The sequence below is a fragment of the Agelaius tricolor genome, unplaced genomic scaffold (genome assembly GCF_023055355.1).
Source record: "Agelaius tricolor isolate 1412-34295 unplaced genomic scaffold, bAgeTri1.0.p SCAF_3, whole genome shotgun sequence".
Taxonomy (NCBI): domain Eukaryota; kingdom Metazoa; phylum Chordata; class Aves; order Passeriformes; family Icteridae; genus Agelaius; species Agelaius tricolor.
The window spans coordinates 16,765,799-16,790,238 of record NW_027269263.1 but is presented as its reverse complement, the minus strand read 5'-3'; the positions used below and the strand labels follow the sequence as shown (position 1 = coordinate 16,790,238).

Genomic DNA, 24,440 nt, shown 5'->3' with positions numbered 1-24,440 from the left:
GCAGGAAGGAAAGGATCTGTTCCAGCAGAGGACAGAAACAGGCTAAAATCCAAGGCAAATATTTAAAGGGTAATTATCAGGGTTTTTTAATATTATGCATGCAGCAGATTTCCCTGTTAAATAGATCAGTACCATTAGCAGAGAAGTACAAACTTCTATGCTGCAAATTTGTTCACTTCATCAACTTCAAAATAAAAAGGCACTGCCCTCAAAGACCTCAAAATTGAGGTTGAGGGGATTTTTTTTCCTCCTGCTCATGATGTTTTCCTGCTGTTTTTCAAAAATCTTTTGTACAAATGATGTAACCTGACCCCAACTAAATCCAGATAATAAAAAACTACATAGTCAAGTAGAATCTAGAAGACAGTCAAGCTGGATAAATACAACCATGACCACTATTATAAATTTGCCTGCTTCTACCATTCCTTCTCAAAAAGTGAAACATCCATTTGAAATAAAAAATGCTTGATGATTACTGATTCTTCAGTGAATTCCAAACGCCCTGCCCCTGACAGAGTTTTCCAAATTTAATCTATAAAAATCATTAAATAGATCTGCTTTTCAAACCAAAACCAGAAGATTCATCAAAAAGAAATGTACACATTTCCATCATTCATTATGGTGGAAAAGCTTTGCATCCTAGAAGGAGAACAGAAGTACTTACTGTGGATATGGCATTAACCATGCCATTGGAGATCTGGTCCTGCCGCATGTGCTTCACAACATCAAACTGAGCTGCACGCTGCTTGGGGATCACCTGGTCAGCAATCTTTTTCAGCTCAGAATTAAATTTTTTGAACAAATCTTCAAACAGAAGAGAAAGAAGCTGGAAATACAAAATGGTAAAGGGAAAAATTATACTTCTTCAAGTCTAGGAAATGAGGAAAGAGACTACTTGTCAGTTCAAATGTAACTTTTCTGTTTCACAAATGATAGTTTTACCACAAGTTTTTGCCTTGTTACAGTATTAGAGAACTTTTAACAGAAATTAACTAGAATGGTCTAAGTTCATGCACTTATCCCCTTTTGCTTTGCTTTAATCTTTCCCTCACAATATTTTAGTACAGCCATACTTCTCTATGCTATCCTGCTACATTACTGTCCTAGGTTGACTATATGATGCTTTTATCCCCAGTCGTCTTGTTCTGTTTATGCTGAAAAATGAGTTTTGCACCTTTAGGACTTGTTCCAGAGAGTGAAGCAGGGAGAGAAGAAGCGTGCAGTTTGTTTTCAGACACTGCACTCACTCCTCCACATTCCTGTTCCTGGACTGTGTTGTCTGCAGATGGACAGACAGCAGGACAGAGCTCTCCTTTGCTTTTAGTTAGTTTAGCTAGCTGAGGCACTGGAGGGACTGACAAGAGCCTGAGTGAGCTTAGCTGCAACCCGGGGAGGGGACTTTCTCAGTCTGTCATCTCTTTTGGAGTAGCAAGGGGTTTTATTGTTTAACATTGTTTAGGTTTTATTGTTTAATAAACAGGTTTTTCCCACTTTTCTCTAAGGAGGTATTTTCTCCCGGGCCGGTTGGGAGAAGGGGCCAATTGAATCTGCTTACCTAGAGAAGCCCCTTTGGGGGGGTCTCTCCAAAATTTGCCCTGAACCAGGACAAATACAATCCAGCTGATTTACTTCCTCCCTAAACTTAGAAACTCTTTTAAAGGTTTAATACCCTAAATGTACAACCCTGAATTACACACAGAATTTGGAGGCAAGACTCGTTTTTACTCTAATACATATCTCAGGTTTCATGGGCAGCTTCCTTACTCATACAGACTTTTATCCTGCTACTTTCTGCCAATCACATTCTGTGGAAAACTAATTACACCCACAGAGAGTTCACCTGTGGATGTTCAACATCTGTCACTGTTTTATAGAACTGCTACTATCTGGGAAGTGCAATACTCTTCACATGTCCCTCTTAAAAAAGACAAATCAACAACCCAAAAAGTCTACAGTTTAGGCAGTAAAGCTACATATCTCAGCTGAATAGGAAAAAAACCCCAAACAATCAACCTAAAATGAACCCAGCAACAGAACCTTTCAAAAGTGTGGCATTTTAACACAATTATTTCCTGTATATTAATTACTTCTTAAACTAGCCATAAAAGGAAAAGGCTACCAAAGTTGTGATGTGACTTTTTTTGCTCTCCAATCTGCTTTGTTTCTGCAGTTTGCTCAGCCTCTCCTTGCAACAGCAATAGTTTTCCAAAATATTTAAATCTGCACCTCATGACACATTTTAAGTGCTCACAACCATTAGCTTTGCAAGCAAGCAGTGTAAACTCTAAAGCCTGGCATTCCTGTCCTGGGACCTGAGTCCACAACAGCTCCAAGTGTCAGAAGAACCAAAAATACAACTGCTCTCAGTGCCAGGAATGGTAGTTCACAGTGTACAAAGCACCCAGTGTAGAACAAGCTATGTATGTGTTCATCCATCACAAGCTAGGACATTCCGGAGTAATTTGTACCATACAACTTTTGTATATGCAGAATTAAACTGTATTTTACCTGTCTCCATGAGACATAGTCCCCACCTCCCCTTACTTTCTGGAAACAAGAAAGTAAACCACACTCACTCTTCTCTCCCAAAGATGGGCCACTAGCTTTCATTTCCTTTCCTCTACCTACATGCTCCAGCTAGGCTGACCAAAGCATTTGGCAAATGACACTGTAAAGCTGGTGACAACACGCACAGCACGTTTAACCCTGCGACAAAAGTGGAATCCTATTGCCACTCTGGACAGACAGGTTGTTTAGACCTGACCTAGGAATGAGAGGAAGGTGCTGTAGAGCGTCTTTTCCTTCCTGAAGTTTGTAATACCATTAACAGCTACAAAATGTTACTCTCTCACCCCTGTCACAAGAAATCCAGTCGGCTGCAACTCCCCTGTGATATCACAGTTAATTTAAATTAGATTTCCACCAGAAATAAAAGCTTTCATGAAGCATTGTATTAGGAAGGATAATACACTGGAGTTACCAAAAACAAGATTATGAGGGAAGAGTTTCAGAAGTAGGGAAAAAGTAGGAGGAGGAAAGGTGTCATTTTAAGATGGCTGATAGTCTTTTAAACTCTTGAAATTAACTACAGTAAACATTTGATCTAAACAGGTTTAAGCAGGATTGAAACATTTAACTAAACACTTGAAAAAATTACTCAGAATATGTTTTCATATTTGATTTCTTGATCAAAAAACTGCAAGAATCTTGTCATTCCATATGTCATGGGGATTATAAAGCCACACCACCCTTCCTCTTCTATAACTAATAAAGTCAGTTACACCCCAAGTATACCAACTTTTTACTACTTGCCAGTCTGGAAAGCCTCATACTTTGCTAATTTCACTCACAGACTCTCTAAGAGCTCTGACTATCTGGCAAAGAAGAATTTCACAATAGCCACATTATTTAGGCCAAGAGCAAGAGATTAAAGAAAAAGGATGGAATGCCACTGATAATATTCAATGGATTTCATAGTTAGTCCAGGGCCTTTCAGCCTTCAGAAAGGAGCACTAAAGAGCAAATTATATGTAAGAAAAAAAAATACCAGCAGCTCACCAATTGATTTTCATTGAAAATCCTAAGAAAAATTAATAAAGAAGTTAAGCTGCTGAAATACAGTTTCAGCAATTAGCTTAATGTCAGAGAATTCTAATTAGGCGTCTTGAGATTGCTATTTAGCGTTTAAGCCTTTAGAGTGCCAAATTCTCCCTTTCACACAAACTGGTTGCAAAATTAAAGACATTAGGCAGCCTTAATTATATTATCAGAACAGCTGGGATTAGGCAATCTCTGAAGTCAAGGCAGGATTCTTTTGTCACAGGGTAGAAATCCCTTGCTTTCCAGGGTGCCGGATTTTGGTGCTGTTCCATATCTCACACATACAAAGCAAGCTGCATTAGAAACAAAAAAAAAAAAAAGGACAAAGAACAGAGTAATGCTTAGCAAATAATGAACACATTAAGGGAAGAGAAAAGGTAGGTGAAAAGATTAAGCCTGAAATCGGTAGGCTTTGCTAACACCTCAGCTGGCACCTGGCCTACCGAGCCTCTAGTGGCAGACAGACTAAGAGAAAGCTCTGTAAACCAGCTTGGCTAGTGGATACAACTCTGTTATCTAAAGCTAAAGCACATTTCGTGCTCTCTTGTCCCATGGGGTGTGAAATTAGCAGCTATTGTTTTCACGCATTTTTATAAACACAATGCCATTTATGTCTTTACACTGTTTAGACCGCTGTGTTTCTCTCCTCGCATGGGAATCTCTTCTTTTTTTATAATTTATTCAGATTTTTAATCAACAGGATTTTTATTCCAGGAACATGCTGGCATAAAAAAAAAAATAACAAAACCAAAACAAACCACCAACAGCCATTTTATCCACACAAACTTTGGCGAAACCCAAACACCTAGAAACTGTCAAAACTCGACTCTATTTAGTCTGCAATCTAACAAAATTAGTATTTCACCAAAAAAATAGCAGAGGGAAATTAAACCACTCAGCTTGAAATGAGCATTTAAAATATCACAAGAGAGAAAGAACTATTCTTAATCAAGTGTTAACACCCTCCCCACCCCCCAACAGGTCTTCTTGATATAGAGAAAAATATGCATTGGCTTTGTTGTGATGATGTGACATTTAAAACCTTTTCCCACATAATTTAAAACAACTTTGGTTGTTAACATCTGTGTGAGCAGAGGCCTTTTTCTTACAGCTTGTAGAAAATTCTTTACCTGCTCTACTTTCCGCTTCTAGAAGTATTAGGAAAAAACAAACTACTCCTTTGATCGAATTAAATAAGAACAATCTGATGACAAAGCAACAACTAATTTACTGATTACAATCATACTGAACTACAGTGGTTACAGCAGAAACCCAAGAAACACATCACAGCTTAAAATATTTATTGCACTGAAATGCTGCACTAATGGCCATTTACTACTCCTTACACTTTAGAAACATATTCTGCCTCAGCACTGATGCAAAAATTTGATGAACAGTAAAGACAATAATTTCAAGAAAGAATTTTCTTATCCAAAAAAGTTAAGTTTTTTTCATTGCATTTGTGCTTTGAATGTGTTCAAGAGTGCCATCTTAATTTCTTCAGAAAACTAGGAAGCAAAGCGTGTGGTTTTTTAGTCTAAAATAATTGTACTCTGTGTGTTTGCATATGGGCATAGAGGGCAGGGCAGGGTGGAAAGGAGGAGTAGGAGACAATACGCAAGCACAAATCTTAAAAAGTGTAATAAAATGAGAATTTCCACTGGATAGGAACAAAAATGAACAAATATTGTTATGCGTGCAGAAACAGAAATCCCAATACAAACGCCATGAGCAGCAGAGATGCAGAGATGCAGTTTCTGCAATCCAGAAATAAGTGCATTTTGTGTACTTATCTGAATTTCTGATGCATGATCAATAACCACAGGTGATACCAACTACTAAAACACCAGCTTGCATCAGTACTTTGCACTGAAAAGCAAAGAAGTCCAATCCTAATATAAACTGTTTAAGCAAATAAGCACACATGGCAAGGAAAAATCCATGACACATTAGCTAAGCATTAGTTCCTTTACCTGACAGGCAAATTCCTCCAGCATTAGGAAAATGCAGTTTAGCCAACAGCTGTGAACTGACACCCTCTCTGCAAAAAGATGATGCCAGACACCTCAAACTATTCCCTCCTTTGCAGCCCTTGGATATTGCTTCTGCCTCCAGTGCAAAAATTCTTCAAGCAGAGAACTCCACAAATCCACTTCCATTAGCTGCACAAGTTAACTTTGAATATTTTGTTAATTCATGCCACCCTAGAGGCCAGAGAGGCAGATGACAACAAATGAGCAATTTATGGGCACCAAATTACAGGAGGCCTGAGTGGCTGTTCTCTGAGCTGGTACACAAGCTGGGTTCTCCACAATGGGACAGCCTGGACATGACATGTAGGCACCTCCTTTGTCCCAGTTTATTCCCTTACCCAGCTGCTTAGAGGGGAAGACTAGGAAATGGCTCTTACTGCTCCCTTCTTGACACTAGCAGTGTTACGCCAAAACTAGGACTGATGCTCTATTTGCACTCCTCTGTCCTTTCATCTGGTATAAAGAGGCAATACAAAAGTGAAGATACGATGTATTAGTCTCAATCATGAAAGCAGATCTATGAGTCGACACAGAAAAGCCAACAAAAATAAAATGAGATGGAAAACGCTTCAACTGAGAAGACAGGGATACTCTTTATTCCTTATTCTGCATCTTTTAAGAGGACACAGTAACAAAACCCTGAAACACTTGGCTCTGAAGTAAAAACTCACCTGCCCTGCCAGCTCCAAACGTTTATTTCCATAATAGTCTCTGTCATCTACTTTATTTTCTCCTTGAGCCAAAATTACTCTGCGTACCATCACTGCTGTATATATGCACTTGGCACGAAAATTGAATTCCTTCACCTGAAAAAAATCCAAAAAAACTAAACAAAACAAAAACATATCAACACTTCAGGATCAGCTCCTTCGTTCTTATTCAGACAAATGCATCCATTTAAATCACTGGTAATCCGGGCTGACTGAGTTACAAAAGGGATTTCAGCGCTTTACTTTCTTTAAAAATGCAAAAAATAAATGTTAGTGATTTTGAAACAGATAGCAAATGAAAGTAAATCAGAATAAAGATATAGGTCATGAAAGATGAAAGTCCTGAATTCACACCTGGTACTGTCTGGCTATGTAGAAAAAAGTGCATAGTTTGATTAGTTCAATAGTACAGGATTTCACAAAGATTTCTTTTGACTCAATCCAAGTCTTCCCCTTTATTTTGAGGATGATTTACTTTATCTCAGTTACAAAGCCATCAAAGACATTTTTCCCTGCCAACAAAGCTCGCACCATAAATAACCATACAAGCTTACTCCTGTTTAAAAAACTCCCAGAATGTTACATACGAGCACATGGGTCAGAATGGTTGATGCCAGCAGCTCTCGGGCTTCTTCCATCTTTGTTTTCTTTGGGCCTCCCCACATCCTTTGCCTTCGTACTTTGTTTCCAATGTACTTCAAGGCCTGTGAAGTGAGGAATTAACCTGAGTTAATATCAGAACTGCAACATATATAAATACACACACACGTCAAGTTATGTGTGTATTCCTCAACCAGTGCACTCTCACCACCAATGGATAATACAAACATCAACATCAAACAAACTGCAAAATAACAAAGATGTAAGTGATACTAATTTACAACCAAAACTTAACTAACAAAAAAATTCCTGAAAATTGACACAATTGACTATGCATGCAATGTGTTTGTCACAGGTTGGTAACATCTGGAATGGAAAGTGGAAATTCATGATTACTATGATACTAAAAGAAAGGATATGGCAGAGATGTAGAAAAAAAAGATTCTATAAATTCCAAAGATATCCAGTTTATTTAATTAGACTTTTCACCTTCAGTTCTTTTGTTTACTTGCTAAATTTCATTCAGATATTAAACCATTGAACCTCACTCTTTAATATCCCCAAAAGCTACTGTATGGCATCCATGTCTGTCTCCAGGAGTGCCTTACAGTGAATTCTTACTCTCCTACCAGCTGTCAATCAATCTGCAGAATTCCTAGTTAGATGAGTCAAGAAGCTATCCAAGCCCACACAGGAAGTTTCTGCCTGGAAGTCATGAAGCTATGTGAAAGAGTCACCCTCTCCACTAAATGACAGATTATTCTTTCCACCTGTTACACTCTTCCACAAAGAGCCATCTCTCTATTAACTTCATTTGACATTTCTGGCACAGAATAACTTCTGTATTTCTGTTTTTCTAACAGAAAATGGTCTGTTTTTCTAACTTTCTGAATACTTCACATTCCTCTGTGTTGCTCCAACTCACTTACTCATCTGACTCTGAATTAGGAGCTCTTCAAGCTAACTGGAACCCTCAAAAGCCCCCAAAGATAAAAACCAGAAAGATGTTCACTTCAAAACATTAAAACATCACACGTGGAATGGTTTGACAAAGTTTACAATGAAATAGCAGAAATAAGATTAATCTCTAAAAGCTTCTTCTAGCAGATCAATATATATACCCATTTGCTCCCAGCAAAATGGCCCATGTTCTGGCTAACTAAAAAAGGTGCATGAGCTAAGAGAATTTTGCTGAGCCTTTAGCAGGACAGAGGGTAGCTGCTACGTAGGCTTCATACAGGAGACTAAAACAGAAGAACATCTACTCATGATTAAATGGTCATAGTCACATCAACAGGGCTTCAGCAAAATGGGGCATGCAATTCCCTTTTAAAAAATGTCTTCAACAAACCCTCCTGATTTTATGGACATTGCTACTTTTTTTTTACAGGGTTGTGCTATTAAAACACAACCTTGGGCTTCTGAAAACAAAGCATTGCTTGACTTCGATTTTTTTCTTCTCCAATTAGGTTATGAGAGCCAAGTCTCACGTTTGGCAAGTCCTGACCCTTTAAAAAGCCTTGGCTTGAAAGAAACCCCCAAAACAAATCTTAAAACAGAAAGTCTATGTCCATTGCTGACACAGCAACGTGGTCAATATCCACTGTCTTGATTTTTATGGTCTCTGGCCATGTGAAAAGACACACCTGCATCTGTGTAAAAATCTGAGCTTTTTGGCATTCTTCCAGACTAGGAGCAAATGCAGCCATCACATGTTCCTCAGTGCCAATCATCTGTACAATCTCCTGGTCACTCTCAACACCCATGGCCTAGGAAAAGAAGAAAAGGCAGAAATAACACAGGCTTTATGTTAACTCACTGACATTTGCTTATGCTAATTTGGTATTGTTTGTCTGTATTACTACTAAGCAAGAGCTAGTTCTTCTCTAAGAATCTGTGCCATCTGGCACTGGCAGCACATATTCCAGCTATGGAAGAACGTTAAATGGAAATCTTGATAAGCAGCAGGAACACACACACTTTTTGGAGAGCCTATTTGGGGTTTTCTTTCTTTTCTTCACTGACAGCAGTTAAATTCTGTTGTTTTTTTCTTAAGGAAAAAAAATACTGAGCAAAAACAAACCGAAATGTTTAACAATGAAAGCCAAGTCAGAATCTACAATAAAGAAAGGAAGGCGAAATTTCTTAAAGGAGTACTCACAGTCTCTTACCACAAGCAATTTTGCAAACTCCACTGACTGTGATGTAGCTCATCATATTCGAGAAATGGTTACACTTTACCCCCTTTGCAGCTCTCTGCATTTAGAAGATGACTTCACTACACAATTCCACTTGAAAGACGTTCTATTATTTCACTGGTCCATGGACACCTTGTTAGACTTTATACCGTGGAAGAAGCTTAATAAACTAAGAAAGCGCTTAACAGGTTTAGAAAAATCTCTCTATCAGTAAGTGTTTCAAGGTGGCAGCCAGCAGTGAAGGATTTTGTGGATTCCAGATGGTGCTAAAGCTTCCCCCCTTCACACATTTGCCTGGAGCTCAGCCATATCAAGAAATGGAATAATCTCACTAAACCTCTTCTGGCTGAGTTATAATATGTTTCTCAGAACTTTGTGAGGAAGTTACGTTCGCATTCACATTATTCTCCAAAGTGCCTGCCACAAAGACCATTGTAAATAACGGCCTATGTAGACTCTAGTATTCTGGTTCTCATTAAAAACTGGCAGTACCCCAAAACCTCACATTTTCCTCAAAAATGCAGAAATACCTTCCCTTCTTATTGCCTTCCTGGAGTGTCACTTTGCTTAACACCTAGCTAACACTGTTCCCTTGCAAAACTGTTGCACTAATTGTGAAGTATTCAGCATTTTTTCTTTAATTTCCCTCTTTTTGAACAAAGAAGTGGTTGAAGTTCCTTTAAATTCAATCACTGTCTTTTCACCTTGTGGTTTATTAGAAATTAAAAGTGCTGCAGAAGTATCACACACCCAGAACAGTGTGAGGACTCTCCTCTTTTAATGCAAAGCCCAGATCACAATTCCACAATCTCAGACAGACTTGAGTGCCAACTCAAGATACAGTTACTTCACCAGGTATGAGTGTTTCATCTTAGTTTGATCCCATTAAGTAGTTACCCCTCTGATCTCAAGGCTGTTTTCAGAACCAGAAGTTGGCTGTGTGATATTACTGTGGTTGAGATCTCTGTTTTTCAAATATTATTACACTTCCTCACCCTTTTAAATAAGGTCACATAGTAGTTAAAAAAATCTCAGCAGAGAAGTTAACAAAATTCCCTCCTCGCCAGACTCAAAAGATAAGTCTACAAAAGCACGAAAGCTTCACAACAGTAAGGTTCCATGTGTCTAGAATTTAACAGCTAACCAGTGAACTAGTTTAGGAACAACAACTAGATTAATACAATTATTGCACTTAGTCTAGAAGTTTTTAGAAGAACAAAATTTTTGTGCCATTCTAGGGACATATAATACAAATACATTTATCTAAAGCACACCAACTGCAAGCTGGTATCATCCTATTTCTGTCCATCAGGTTAATTCTAGGATGGCAACCAAATCTTAAGTGTCATATAAAATCTGGGGGGGAAAAAGTAAATCTGAATTGTTATTATGTTTTTTCATCAATTAAAAACTGAAAGCCATAGTAAATTAAAGAGGGTTGATCACTTCTTCTGTCTTGATGAATTCTCTGATCAAGTGTCACAGCAAAAGGATGAGAGTAAGACAGATCTTCATGCCTGCATAGATTTTCTAGCTGGAGTTTGTAGCAGCAAAATCATCTGAGAATTCTAAATTTCTGAGGGGAAAGGCTAGGATCTGTCAGCAAACAACATATGTCGCGTTGCTAAATATGTGCAAATTGAATGGAACGAATTTATGAGTAATGACTAAAACTCAGGCAAATGACTGAAAAAGATGTGCTAATACAACAGCCTAAAAATAAACCTGTTTATTCTCCTTTATACTTTCAACCATCCTGAGCAGAGTTGTATACACAAAACCACCTACATGCAATACTGAAAGGACAAGCAGCAGGCCCATGCTGCCATCAGACAGATTTGTAATCTTAACACTTTGGTTTTCAGTAAATTTGGCCCTGATCTTGCCCTTCCAAGAAAAACCAAACAAACAACTAAAAAACCAAACCAATACAGGAGAAGTACTCCAGAATTAGCCTGTAACATCATGAGGTCAGTAACAAAATATTCCTTGGTTGTTGCTTGTGTTACAGAAACATGGAGGACATGCAATATAAGAATGGGCCCTATGCTTAAAACACTCGCAGTCCTGGGACAAAGCTGAGGGAAAGGGAATTAACATAGAAGCAAAGCAGTAGACAAGATGTCTTGTTTCTTTTTGATTGGAAGGCAATGTCACAAAGGGATAATTTTACAGGGGAGGAGGGAAGGAGACGTTGTAAAAGCATAATTTAACAGTGGCAGTGAAACGATGAGGAAGGAGACAGGAGCAGGCTGCTGAAGACCACAGCTAAGGCTAGCAGTCAACATACATAAAACAGACAAGGCAAAGCAAGCATTCAGGATATTCAGATCATTCTGAGTTCAAGTGGAAGAAAGTGATCTAAGTGGGCTCAACTCCTTCCTAGGACTGGGGAGCTTCCCTCTGCCCAAATGTGTGTGTGTCCACCTTTGTGTGTGCACACACACAGGTACATATGAGAGTGTGAGCCCAGCTCTTCCTCCCCCAGCTCATGTCTTAATGATGATGTCTAGGCGTTTCCATGGCACTTCCCTAGAATGTAGTTCTGCAGTCCATCAGGTTAAATTACAGCACAGAGACAGGCAGATGACTGGATTAAAAAGATGTCAGGGAAGTTCAAGATTGACATCACAGACAGAATTGGTCTGGAGCTTTCATAATTCAAAAGATACGAGCTATGAAACAACAGCCATGGGAACCCATAATCCTGCAGATCCAGTCACACCACCACCCAGCTGTTCCTCTACAGCTGCACCTTATAACAGCTCCAAGGCTAAAGCAGGTTTGTAAAAATGAAACTCAACGTGCTGTTCAAATCTTTTGCCACAGGTCCTAGAGCGGTTTCTTACAGCTCCCACATAAACTAAAGATACTTCATCCAGTGATTCAGGTCGTAAAATTCAAGTTTTAAGTCCCTGTAGGTTATTTATAATCCTCTTCCTTCCCTAACCAGTTTGGATACAGCACGCAACCTTCACTTACTTCAGCTGCCAGGGTTCACTCAAACCTACCAAATCAAGACCACAAACTCAAAAGAAAAATAGCCCTTACCTTTGAGCAGCTCTAACTCCCTTCAGTGTAGGGAACTTCCAAAAGCAGCAGCACCATCTTACCTCCAACTTGAATGATTTTCAGGATAGAAACACCCTTTCATACCACACAAATATTCCACATCTCCTCCAATGCTCACTGCTACGTGGAACTGTCCAAGTCCCCCAGGTAAAGCATGTGTACCTCCTAGCCCGACATATTCAAAAGAGCACTGTGCACAGTTCACACAGCCCTATGAGATGTGGACAACTGACAAAGCTAAAACAAAGGTGTCTTGGGGTAGCAAAACAGCTCGAGATACCCTAAATACCCCTGTGGTCGCATATGTATATTAACTAATGAAGAAGCATCACAAAGTAAGCAGGAAGCAAATTAGCTGTGTTTATTTCCCATTACAAGGCAGCTAACAGAACTTTAAAAACTGCAACAGACACATACTTAAGGGGCAAAATTGTCTGCTTTATGCCACTACTTCAAAATTAAAGTTGCATTTCCACATACAGGGACTGCACAAATGCTTCTGTCACATATAAGAAGGTTAGGGAAAACTGTTTAAGCTAACACAGCTACAAAGCTCTAACTCCCACACATCTAAAGAGCAGATACCCCAAGTCTGCCCTAGAATAGTGCCAGGTACATGCCTTTTGTAGCCTATGAAATTTCAGTTAGTTGCGGTCAATGTGCTAAATTTCACAAAACCACAACTTACATGTGTTTGGCACAACTGGCTGTAAAACGTCTGAACACGCCCATCCCCAAGATCCTTACAGGTCTGGATGGCAGGAAAAAAAAAAAAGCAACAGGACAAGGTCATTCTGGCTTGCACTTACGGAGGAGGAATTGAATACAGATGCCTCCTTTAGGGTGACCCCACACAATCCAGTCCCTATCTATCCAGATCAACGGACCTTTAGATCTACTCTATTTCACAGCTCCCCACAGCCCAAGTGCCTCATTCCTCACTAAAAGCCCCTCATTCCTCACTAAAAGCAAGGTTGAGACCACTGTGTTCAGGTCTTCCCCTAGCATGCAGCTCTGTCCATGACTTTATACCTGAAACACAAGGATGACCTTAGATTCTAGTCTAGGGAGCTCTAAGAATTTTAGGCCTCAGTTCTGTCAGTTGGTAGTGGTTGTAATGTTTTCTATTTCCCAGTCCTTGCTTTTGACAAAGATGTCTAGAGGATATACTAGTACACCTCCACCTTGCAGTAGCTTTAAATACACATTTGATTATAGATCTGGAATACTTGCTTTCTCTTCTGATTTTCTGCACCTGATCTACTTCTTAAGTCACATACAGAATGTCGGGTCAATTAAAGCTATAGGGACTAGAAAGACAATCAAAAATTGCTCAGTCTCTCAGATAGTCCCTGACAAACTGTCCCCTCTAGCTGGCCAATGCACTGAATGGCAACCAATTACTATTTGTTTTCTTAGTCAAAACACAGAGGTCTGTAGAACTTGGCTGATTTGGGAAGAAATGCAGAGCAATAGATTTTTGCCACTGCTTTCTCATTTCAGTTTTTAATTAGAAATTAAACATGTAGCTGTTTCAGTACAAGTTAAGGATTCAAAGGCAGTCATAACTTCAGACCTCAGATTGTCTATATGGCTTAATTTTGTCCCTTGCAGATGTGGATCTCTACATCACAAGCGGAACAGCTACTAGTAACAAGAAAGACACATGCTTCATGCCCAAGGTTTGGGTGTTGGCATAAAGGAATTATTCTCCTTGCTTTTCCAACAAATATCCAGTGTATAATACTGCCATGTGAGAGAGCAGAAGTTAGACAGGCATCCCTAAGTTTGGGATTCTCTAGGCTGAGGGCTATTGCGTTTGTAATCTTGCTTATAACAGTTAAATAAAATGAAGCAATAGCACATTACAGCAATGCCCAAGAAAGGAAAATTGGAAACTGGTGACTGCTTTCATTTCCAGCTGGAGACTCACCAGAAGTAGACAGAAGATCCCTGAATTTCATGTCATTAAAGGAGGGGTAAAAAAGATGACCACTCATGAGAATTGCTGGAATGGAACATTCAGAATAGTTAAAGTGGGTGTAGCTAATTGGATACTGTATTTAAATCAATATAAATAACTGAAAAGCAGTACAGCCAAGAACTTATAACAACTGTAACCCCTTATTCAATTAATAAATGAAAAATTAAGGAATATTATCTAAAATATAAAAGATCCTTATGAAGAGGGGGATAATTACGGCAAGCATCGTCAGAAGGTAATAAAATAGTCAGTACAATTTTGCTTAGATAAACAAGCCAATAACCATCTCCTCAGACAACAACCCAGAGCAGTTACTCTATGTGAGGTCTGTACCAGCACAGGGTGACAAAATGTAATAGAAGTCTATAAGGTAAGGTGGAATCAGCAGTTTGGTATTGCAGTAGATGGATTAAGAGCCACATTAACACTTTCCTGCAACACAAGAATTGTGAACTTAATTCTGGTACTTTTATGTACATTTCTGTCCATAAATACCTTCTCAAACTCCTTTAATCCCGGTCACTAAAACCAGATGATCTCCTCTCTTATTTGAAGAGATTTGCTTAATCAGAGGTAACAGCCATTTACTTCTCAAGTCTAAACCCAATGATTAAACTATTTGCTACTACCAAGGCACACCAAGCGCTGTAGTAATTCAGACAAACCAGTAAATAAAAACTGCACTGCAGGCACGACCAGCTCGGATGCTGCAACCTCATGCTGCCCCCTCCTGGCACATCATTTCCTGTGACCACCTCTCCGAACCTTCTGGGCTGTAACCCACTACAGAGAACACAAAAGGAGAGTTTTGCCTAGATCCCTCCAGCCACAGACTTTTTTGTGCTTTCAAGGACGCAGCCCAATTTCCTCCTGCACACGCAACGTACCAGGCCGTAAGCCCACAGGCAGCAGCAAAGTAGGACAGGACAGGAAGGAGCTCCAGCTGTTGGCAGGACAGCTCTCAGCCAAAGGCCTGCCCATGCCCTACTGCCTTCTCCAGCAGCTGGACAGACCACGTCCACCCACCACCTCTCCTGGCCATAATCCATGCATTTGATTCCACAGACAGAAAACCAGAAACAACTACCCTTAGCGCAACTTGCAACACTGCTCATAACCAGAATGCTTCTCACCTGTAGCAACAGAGGCACCTCACAAGGCAGAGTAAGGGGGTGGCAGGTATTTGTCTTGGCTCAGCAATGTTCTCCTTGCAATAAAATACAGCACTTATTCTTCTTTTTGCTGTACAATAAAGATTACTTCCCAGGAGGAAAAAACATGCAGTTTCTAAGCCCTGCCAAGTCCTTCTGTACATATTAACCTGAGAGCTGCTGTCAATCTTCATTCTTGAGCTACAGCACAGCATTTTTCCCCTTTTCTTTTTTTTTTTTTTTTCCCAAACAAACAACTGTGTTACCTTAAATATGATAGCAATCGGAATATCTTCTGACAGAGTGTTGTGCCTCAGGTAAAATCTTCCTTGTTTCACAACCATATTTGTTCTGCTCTTCTTCTCATGAGTGGAACTGAAGTTAAAATAAAAATAATACTATGTCAAACAGAGCGTTTGCACTGACTCCTAAAATCTTTTGTACAGAACTTAGCAAGCTTGAACAATCTTTCAGATGAATTAATCCCACTTTTTCCTCTTTTAAAAATTACATCAAATCAGTCAGGAATCAGCCTGTAACTTCAAGGGTATTATCACCTGTGCTGGGGACAATTTGGAATGTTTGACTTAAACAAGTAGAAGTCTGTACTTCGCAAAATGATCTTTACATGCTTTGCAAATCAGTTTTGATATAACCAGCAAGGTCAAACTCAACAAGTACTGCAGCAACAGTGGTAATGATGTAACAGCACTTGGTGCCCCATTAACCTCATCCAGACTTCCGAGAGACAGCAGAGTATCTGGGAGAGGTGGGAGGCCTCTGGAGTAGAAAAAACAGCTCTCACAACTGATTAGTGACAAGCACAATAGAATAGACCAGAATGCAGCTTAAAAAAGAAAAAACAATGAACCAAAGGCCAAATAAAATAGAAACAAAACTTGATCAAGGAGGAAAGGCCAAATTTAGACTACTTTGCCATTTTCAGTAATTTGTGTTGTACAAAAATATTTGTTTCCTCCTCAGCTGCCATTGCCTTTAGAAGTTTTTATGCCAATTTTATGTAGAGAGGCAGCCCAAAGGTTACATCCAATTTCCACTGCAGTAACTTCATGTTACTTGCTGCAAACTGAGACCAAACACCATCAATTACAAAGTGCACTTTGCTACAGTAAAAATTAGAACTTGCTTTTCCTAATCTGAGATGAATCCTGAAACACATGAACAACTCTCATTGATTTTTGTAGGAATACTATACTGTTTAGGGGCTGAAGTTGTAGCATACAAAATGACAGTAGCAAGACAGGAGCATTGAATATCTACAGCTTTTTTCTGGTTCAACTATACTAGGAAGAAACCTCCACAGTTATTTCAACTACAACAATGAAGTTCCAAATCTTTAGGTTTATCTCCTTTATGTAATGGTAGGAATTCACCATACCTGGTAACAGAAGCGCCAACTGTGCCTTTTCTATCAGCTTCAACAATGATTCTGTTTTTGGATAACTGCTCTTGAATAAGAATGACTTTCTCTACACCTTTAACAATGAAATAGCCACCTAGTTAACAGAAAAAAATATTTTGCATGTCAGTACCCTTGCACCTTACTTGGCTCCTCCAATATGCCTTTAAACATAAATTATTAGAAAGCAAACCATAAGTACAAAATGGGAGAGTAAATTCCCCTTTAAAAGAATGAGTAATGAACAAACTTGACAGATAAAAACCAAAGAAGTTGTTTGGTTTTTAACCAAACCCTCCAACTCCTCTCTAGATAACAAATAATACTATGTAACACTTTATTCTTGCTTTAAAAAAAGGCAATGACAAAGGAGAGTTTCCACTCTGGAGGACATCATACTCCTCTCTTTCCTAATCTGTTTAATTTTCAATGAATGAATTCCATCTTTTTCCTCCCATAGCACATCACTGCAGAACACTATACACAAAATTCAAAATAAAATACTCAAAATTTTGAGTGTTGCTTTTTGGTGTTGAAAACTTTGTCTGCAAATACCAACTATTCATGTTCTCAACCAAAACCCTGACAATTTATTTTAGTCGCAAGCAGACACTTAAGTTTCCACAAAGACTTCATGATGGCAGGAAACATACCACAGGGATATTTCTTTGCTGAAAAAGATTTAAAACTCAAAGCAGAGATAGGGAAAAAAAAGAACATGAGTGAAAATGTACCTGGATCTAATGGACATTCATTTAGTTTGGCAAATTCTGCTGGAGTTTTCCCAGTAAGTACACAATTGGAGCTACGCAGCATTATAGGCATTCTGCAAGAAAACCAGTTACAATTTTACTTCAGACTCAGACAGAAAAATATGAATAGTCAAATTCATAACAAAAACCAGGCTGAACAAACTGGAGATACACATTTAAGGTGATCAGAACTCATCCATGCTGTAACCAACAGGTCTTCATTTAAGCCCACCTTTTTTCATTGAACATGTAATTGAAAGAAGACCTGAAACTGGACACCTGCAAGCAGAAAACACAGACTTCCTATTTAATTGTTATGCAGCTACTCAGGCATTGTGACAAGCAGGGTCACGGAGGCAAATGACAATTAGTGCAAAGACTCCTAGCTCCCAAAACAGTCTGCAGAGAAGAACACACCACTGCAGATCCACTGTTACCAGTTTTTATAAGATAAATTTAGGTCATATCTAATTTCCCACACAGGAATGACACCTTCTGGCTGCAGAGAGATAGTGCCTCTAATTCATAAGCATGAAATTTCCCCAGTAGTAACTCTGATTTCCCTGGTGTCCTGGCAGTGAAGCCTGCAAGCAAGCATTTTATGAAGCAACATGTGGTGGAGAGAGATTCCAAGAAATTTTAAGAAATTCAGTGCTTAGGGAAGTAAATAAAAGAGAAACTAAAGATTCACAGACTGCATATAAGGCAAAACCTCTTCACCATGAGGGCAGTCAAACCAGTGCAAAAGCTGCACAGGGAAGCTGGGCAGTCTGCATTCATGAAGGTCTTCAGGACCTGACAGGATGAAGTACTGACAAAAATTATTCATGAGTTCTACCACACAAATATTTTCAACCTCTGAAATTTTTCATTTAAATTTACTTCAATAAAAAGCAAGATTCGGCTATGCTTTTTGTATTCAAATATCATAAATTATTTTAAATCTTTGCTGTTTTCATATTCTTATATCTTAAAAGTAAACTGATGAACTCAAATTCTGTACTTCTGCAGAGGAAAAAAAGGAGATCTTGTCACTATATTTCACTGAGAAAGTGCTTCCTAGAGATCAGAAGCTTCATATGACAAGCAAAATCTATCACACACAATTTAAGCTTAATGCATTGGCTTAAGAAACAGAAGAATATATAATTTATATCAGAAACAGGAAGCAGTTGGCATAAGGTAAAATGGAATACTTAAATGCCATTACTGAAAACTCCAGTGAAACATCTGTCCCAGTCCAAACTGCATGTCAAACAAGAGCACTGGCCAAAGGAAATAAGTATAATCCTAGGGACAGATGAACAAAATTATTTCCCATGGAAATAATGACTAGATATTAACAGTTTTTAACAGCAAAAAACTTTTTTTGCATGTATGCCCTTAAAGCCAGTCTAGTAACATAACTTAAGCAATTTTAAATGAAAGCTTAACTTGTGCAGCAGAACTAATGCTTGCTTTACTGGTTTTATCATCCACCTTCCACAGATGCTAGTCTACATACTATGGTTGAAAGACTGAGTAATTTGGCTACAAAGAAAACATGTTTCATTTCATTTTACAATAATGCAGCTTGCAGCTCCAGGCATGCATTTTCATCTGTGGTTTTATATCAACAGAATTAGAGACAAGATTCATCCTTATATCCATCCTTCTCTGGAAGAAGACGTTATCAGAAGCTTTTGCAAAACAAGATCTTGGACCCAAAAAATCCTGTATAGGTGTTTATGGAGATTTGCCTGCTCACTGTTTCTTTTAACAAGGAAGCAAGGTTGGCCTACATCTGTTTTGCAGTAAAAACACTTCCCAGCACGGCACCAAATGAAAACTGATAGCAGCAGCTCAGTACATGGTGTCTCACCTGCCAATGGGTAACGCATTGCGGATGATCCTCTGGCTGCCTCGGGTGTATTCAATATCCACGGTAATCGGTGCGGAATAGGTCATGTCCCTCAGGCGGCACTGAAAGGACAAAAGCCACGAAACAGGTCAGGTGCTGACTTCAAGCTCAAGAATCTCTTAAAACAGTCTGTATTTGCTCTGTCCTGTAAATCCTCACAAAGAAATCAAGCAAAACAAAGTTTCAGCAAGATCTTCATCATACCTGAAGAATATTTGACAAACTCTCCATTTTGTTTTTGTTTAAAACAAAATCCAAGAAAATCCAAATGCAATTGCTCTGATTTTCAAAAGCAGCTCCGTGCCTTCAGAAAACAGCCCTGCACAGCTTAACTTCTAAACTCTCTAATTAAACCAACAGGTCTAATTAAACAAACAGGTCTAATCAGCAGAGCTGGCACAAAGACCACAGTGTGTCTGAGCAGTGCTCAGCTCAGGAACATTTCTGTATGCGGATTCCCAACAGCTGAAGACTTGTGCTGCCATATAAAGTCTGACAAACTGGAAAGGCACAAGATTGAGAGAGACACAATTACCTTATTACCAGAATGAGCAAACCTCACCGTATGGTACCGTTTCTAATGATGACTTACAGAAGGCTCACTACAGAATCACTTCCTGCAAAGATTCCCAGAATTTGCAGGAATCTGCAAATTCCCTGGAGACCAAGAGAAGTAGAATAAACATATCTAGGGCATTAGATACCTCAAGGCTCAATCATTTCTAATTCAATCTTTCTGGTCTGCTCTCCCCAGCCTCACCCTAAGATGTTGCCAGCCCTTAAGGTATTGTGTCTCTTCATGCGAGACAGGCCTTACTGCATCTGCTGAACACAACAGAGCAACTCACAGCAGGTCATTCGTGACCTCACTGAGTATGCTTTACCTTTCAGCTCCAGGATTACAGGTTTAGCAGTAGTCAGACTTGAACATTTATACTTCTGCAGTCTTTCAGTGTATTGATTATGTACTAATAAAAGGCAATTAAGATCATGCTGTTTATTGAAGATGCAGCTCTATGGAAAAATACACCTCAAGAATCATCACAAACTGGATGCTTCTCCTCTCCACACTACACAGTAAACCTCTTCTCCAGTAATAAAATACTAATATATCCCAGCAGCTTTCAAGCCATGCCTTGCAGGAAACTAGGTGCCATTCTACTCCCAGCAACTACATCCAATTAAAAAGTAACTGAGAACATTTCCATATTCTAATTACTTTAAATTCATCTGTATGAATAGTTCATGAAACTCCCATAAGGACTGGGGGAAAAAGAAAGTTAGACAGCCTCTTTAGTACTGCTTGGGGGAAAAATGCCTTGGGATTCTCTGTGTGTGCTTTTTTAACACAGGACACATATAAAATACAAATTACAGTGTAATATTCCGGCATGTGTATTTTTGCATCACCTTCCTGAAGGTAATGTCTTACTATAGACACCTGAAAGTAAAAGACAAGCGTGACTTGGTATACACTCAGACCCTCATGAAAATCTAATGATTTTAGGTGGTTTGGGGAAGGAATTTTATGAGCTTTCAACAGAGAAATACAACAGCAGAGTCCTAACTGTCTAATTTTTTTTTTTTAGGCACCCAGGCTTGACCTGAGCAGCACCCTATTTAAGAAAACAACTGTGGCCTCCATTTGTGTACAGGACACTGAAAATAAAGAGAAATTATGCACTAGCATTAAGCATCAATGAGAATACATGAGATACAAGAGTATCTCGTTCTAAACTCAAGGTCAGTATGCTCTATAAACATTTATTTTGCCTTCTGTATGTACAGTCACTTTAGCTATACAGTAAGCAAGCATTATTAATACCTAAATTCTTGAATATGAGTTGTTTGCCACAAACAATTTTTTGCATGCAATTTCATTCATATGGAAGAAAGGTTTCCTATTGCATTTTTTGCATGTTCACATGTACTGACTGAACATTAGCTACACATTTGTGAGATACATCAACTATCATGTATTACACCTGGCTGAGTTATTGGCTTTATTTCAAAGCTTTCCATCAAACCAAATGAGATTTGAGTCAGGTCACTGGAAACAGAAAGGGGCTATGCCCAAGTGGCACAGCTGATTCTTACAGAATTTCTCCTAAGCACAGAATGTATCTCATTATAGTCTAGATTGGATGACAAAAAAGACATTTCAAGTATTAAGTTGATACAGCAAGGAAAAAATCTGATACATGAACTCAGTTATGAGGTTGACAATAGGCTGCATGCAGGTAAATAAATAAGTGCAAGTTCCAACCTCAGTTCCCCCTCCAGAGGCCAAAAAGAAGAGGTCACTACCTCTGTGGCAGTGGTATAAATCTCAAAGCCCAGTAACAGGAGAGAAATAGTGTGTTCCTGAGCACTTTGAAGGGAACTGGATGGCTCTAGAGACATGAAAGCAATCCTAAAAAGTTCATAGCTTATGTTAGCTTATGGCTTTTTCAGAAGCTATCTTATATCCTGTTGGTCAAAGCCAAGAGAGTTTCTGATTTCAGTCACAGCAGCATGTCCTCCAACACACATCTTTATTCCAGAAGTACACAATCCATTTGTTAACCTACATGCCTACAGCACTGCAATGAAATTAAATATACTCCCCAGAAGGATAATGTTCTTCTGCAGCTTCTTGTAATTTCAACAATTTCCATCTGTTTCTGCTTAAAAGTTCTACGTTTGCTTTCTGAATCAGACTTTAAAAATAAATCAGATACAAGTTCCCAAAGACTGGAAGGGAAACAGAGACTGAAGTGACCTATGGTGCAGACAGTAGCAAGGCTAATATTAAAAAGATGTAAATAAGAATATCAAACAACCCTACATTATGACATGAGGACTTCAGCTCTGTCATGAGGAGAGACAAGTTGAACCAAGAGAACTACTTTTCACTACTTTCATGGAAACCCACTCAAATTCAGCTAACACAAAACACTGAATACAGCAGAAAAACCTCAACAATTTAAAATAAAATTAAAAAGCTTTATTCTATGATGTTCAAGTCTCTGGAGCTGCTTTTTATAGTGATGGTGGAATGCAATGCACTACCAAATGTAACATGCACATACTCAAAATTACATGCAGCTATTATCCAAGACATTTCCAAGATAAAAAAAACTCAACAAGATAGATGCAAACATTAATACCTCATGAGGTGATACAGGTCGTGTCACATTGAAGCTTTCTTCCACATCTGGAGTACCCACATAGATATTGAGGTATCTGTAATACAGTTTCAAAATAAGCAATGAGGAAAACATTTTTCAGGCAACCTAAAGGAAGCAAAATTTTACATACACTGAAAAATGAAATTACTTGATGAACACAAATTGATTAATAACGAGCAATGGTTCTTCCCAAAGTAACTCATTGTATTTGAGCTGTGGTCAAATAATAAAAATTTAGCCTGCATGTGCAATAAACCTTTAAATCTTCCCATCTTTCATTGCATAAAGTAAGAGATAAGTCATGGAAAAAATCCTCTTGATTTATACCAACACAAGTGCTTATAAACACTTTATCGGTGATAACAAACCCATGAGATAGTACTCATGCTGCTACTGATATGGAAATCATCTCATGCTTACTTCAGGTACCACATTGGGTCGGCATCACTTGTCACTTTTTCATTGGCCTTCATGATTTTCTTTATCTGGAGGAGAAAAAGAACAAAATGGAACCATGGCCTTTTCTGAGTACTAAGAGCCACTCTCCCTCCATCCCAGGAAAGCCTACCTCGACATTGATGAAATAGTTGAATGAGTCTATGTGCTGCTTCACCAGTCCTTTCACCTGAAAAATAATGCACACAGCAAATAAAATCAGCTTCAGTAACATTAATCACAGAAGCCAGAAATTAAGATACAAGCATTTATAACTGGTTTTAGATATTAGATAACTCTGCTAAATTCTTTCAGCTGACAAACTTCTGGGAAGGGGCTGGTTGCTCACTCTGGTTCTACACTACATTTCGAAGCTTACGCTGGATCACTCATATAAAGAGCACGGATAGGGTCTCTGAGAGCCAGTAAAACAGGAAAAAAATCTGGAAACATTACATATATACAGTATAGATTGAGAATATGCATACCGATATGCAAACCTCTAGGAGGATGTCTCCACAAAATAATCTGTAAATTAATCAAGAAAACAATCTATGGAACATGTCTATTGATAACTGCAAGGAACTAAAACAAAAGGCAAAATCCACAGGAAAGTGAGGAAAAGTATTCTGGTAAACAGTAAAAGCCAGAAGAAGGTAATGTAAAGTTAGAAAGGAGATGAAAAATTCACACCATGAAATGAGTATGTAGCACTAACCTTTAGAAATGCTGGAAGAAGTCTCCATTTTTCCTGAAAAGAAAAAACAGTTTGAAACATCTTTCCAGGGAGTAGCCAAACGTCTAACATGCTGAGCCTTTCTGTCTGCATGTTTTATTGTTATTGGTTTTTTTTGACAGTAACATTATTTAAAATCAGATCCATTTAGAAAAGAAAACAAAACAACTGTCTAAAGCCCACAGAGATGGATAAAAACTACCTGGATCATCTCAGTAAACCATACATGCAGCATTTTCTCAGGATGCAATGGCACACTGCCTCTTTCCTAAGAGCAGCTTATGTGAAAATGTATTTTTCTGAGAAAATTCTTTAACACCATGTCCTCATTTAAGATCAACTAACATTTTTTTGGCTTTGTTCTGTTAACACTGTAAATTATATTCCTAGAAAGGGAAGATTTCCTACAACTTTTTCTTTAAAAAACACATGCAAGAACCTGGGAGCAGCACTTGTTCTCTGTAACACTTATCAGGACTCTAAATCCTACAAAGATTTAGCAAAAGTACTGACAAAGTATATCAAGATTCCTACAAACTTTCTCCGATTTCTAATCTCCGATAAGCACAGGGAACATCTCCTTATGTCAGCCCCACTTTCTCTGACCGTGGCAGTGCAAAAACTTGCAAATATCTTTGGTTGGAGACAAAACCCTTTTATTTAGGAAGAGTGCTTCCAG

At 38.6% G+C, this 24,440-nt stretch overlaps 1 protein-coding gene across 2 annotated transcripts in view; it reads right to left on the bottom strand.

Annotated features, from left to right (window-relative positions):
* Positions 1-24,440, bottom strand: part of POLR3B (RNA polymerase III subunit B) — a 72,182-nt gene that overhangs the window by 46,632 nt on the left and 1,110 nt on the right. For both annotated transcript variants that reach the window (XM_071422693.1, XM_071422694.1), the window contains exons 2-13: positions 23,744-23,776; positions 23,159-23,215; positions 23,011-23,075; positions 22,570-22,645; positions 19,382-19,482; positions 17,503-17,594; positions 16,748-16,865; positions 15,615-15,723; positions 8,590-8,712; positions 6,931-7,047; positions 6,305-6,439; positions 665-826 (exon numbers count right to left, since the gene is read on the bottom strand). In XM_071422693.1, coding sequence (XP_071278794.1) covers positions 665-826; positions 6,305-6,439; positions 6,931-7,047; positions 8,590-8,712; positions 15,615-15,723; positions 16,748-16,865; positions 17,503-17,594; positions 19,382-19,482; positions 22,570-22,645; positions 23,011-23,075; positions 23,159-23,215; positions 23,744-23,776 — 1,188 coding nt within the window. The remainder of the gene's footprint in view (positions 1-664; positions 827-6,304; positions 6,440-6,930; positions 7,048-8,589; positions 8,713-15,614; positions 15,724-16,747; positions 16,866-17,502; positions 17,595-19,381; positions 19,483-22,569; positions 22,646-23,010; positions 23,076-23,158; positions 23,216-23,743; positions 23,777-24,440) is intronic.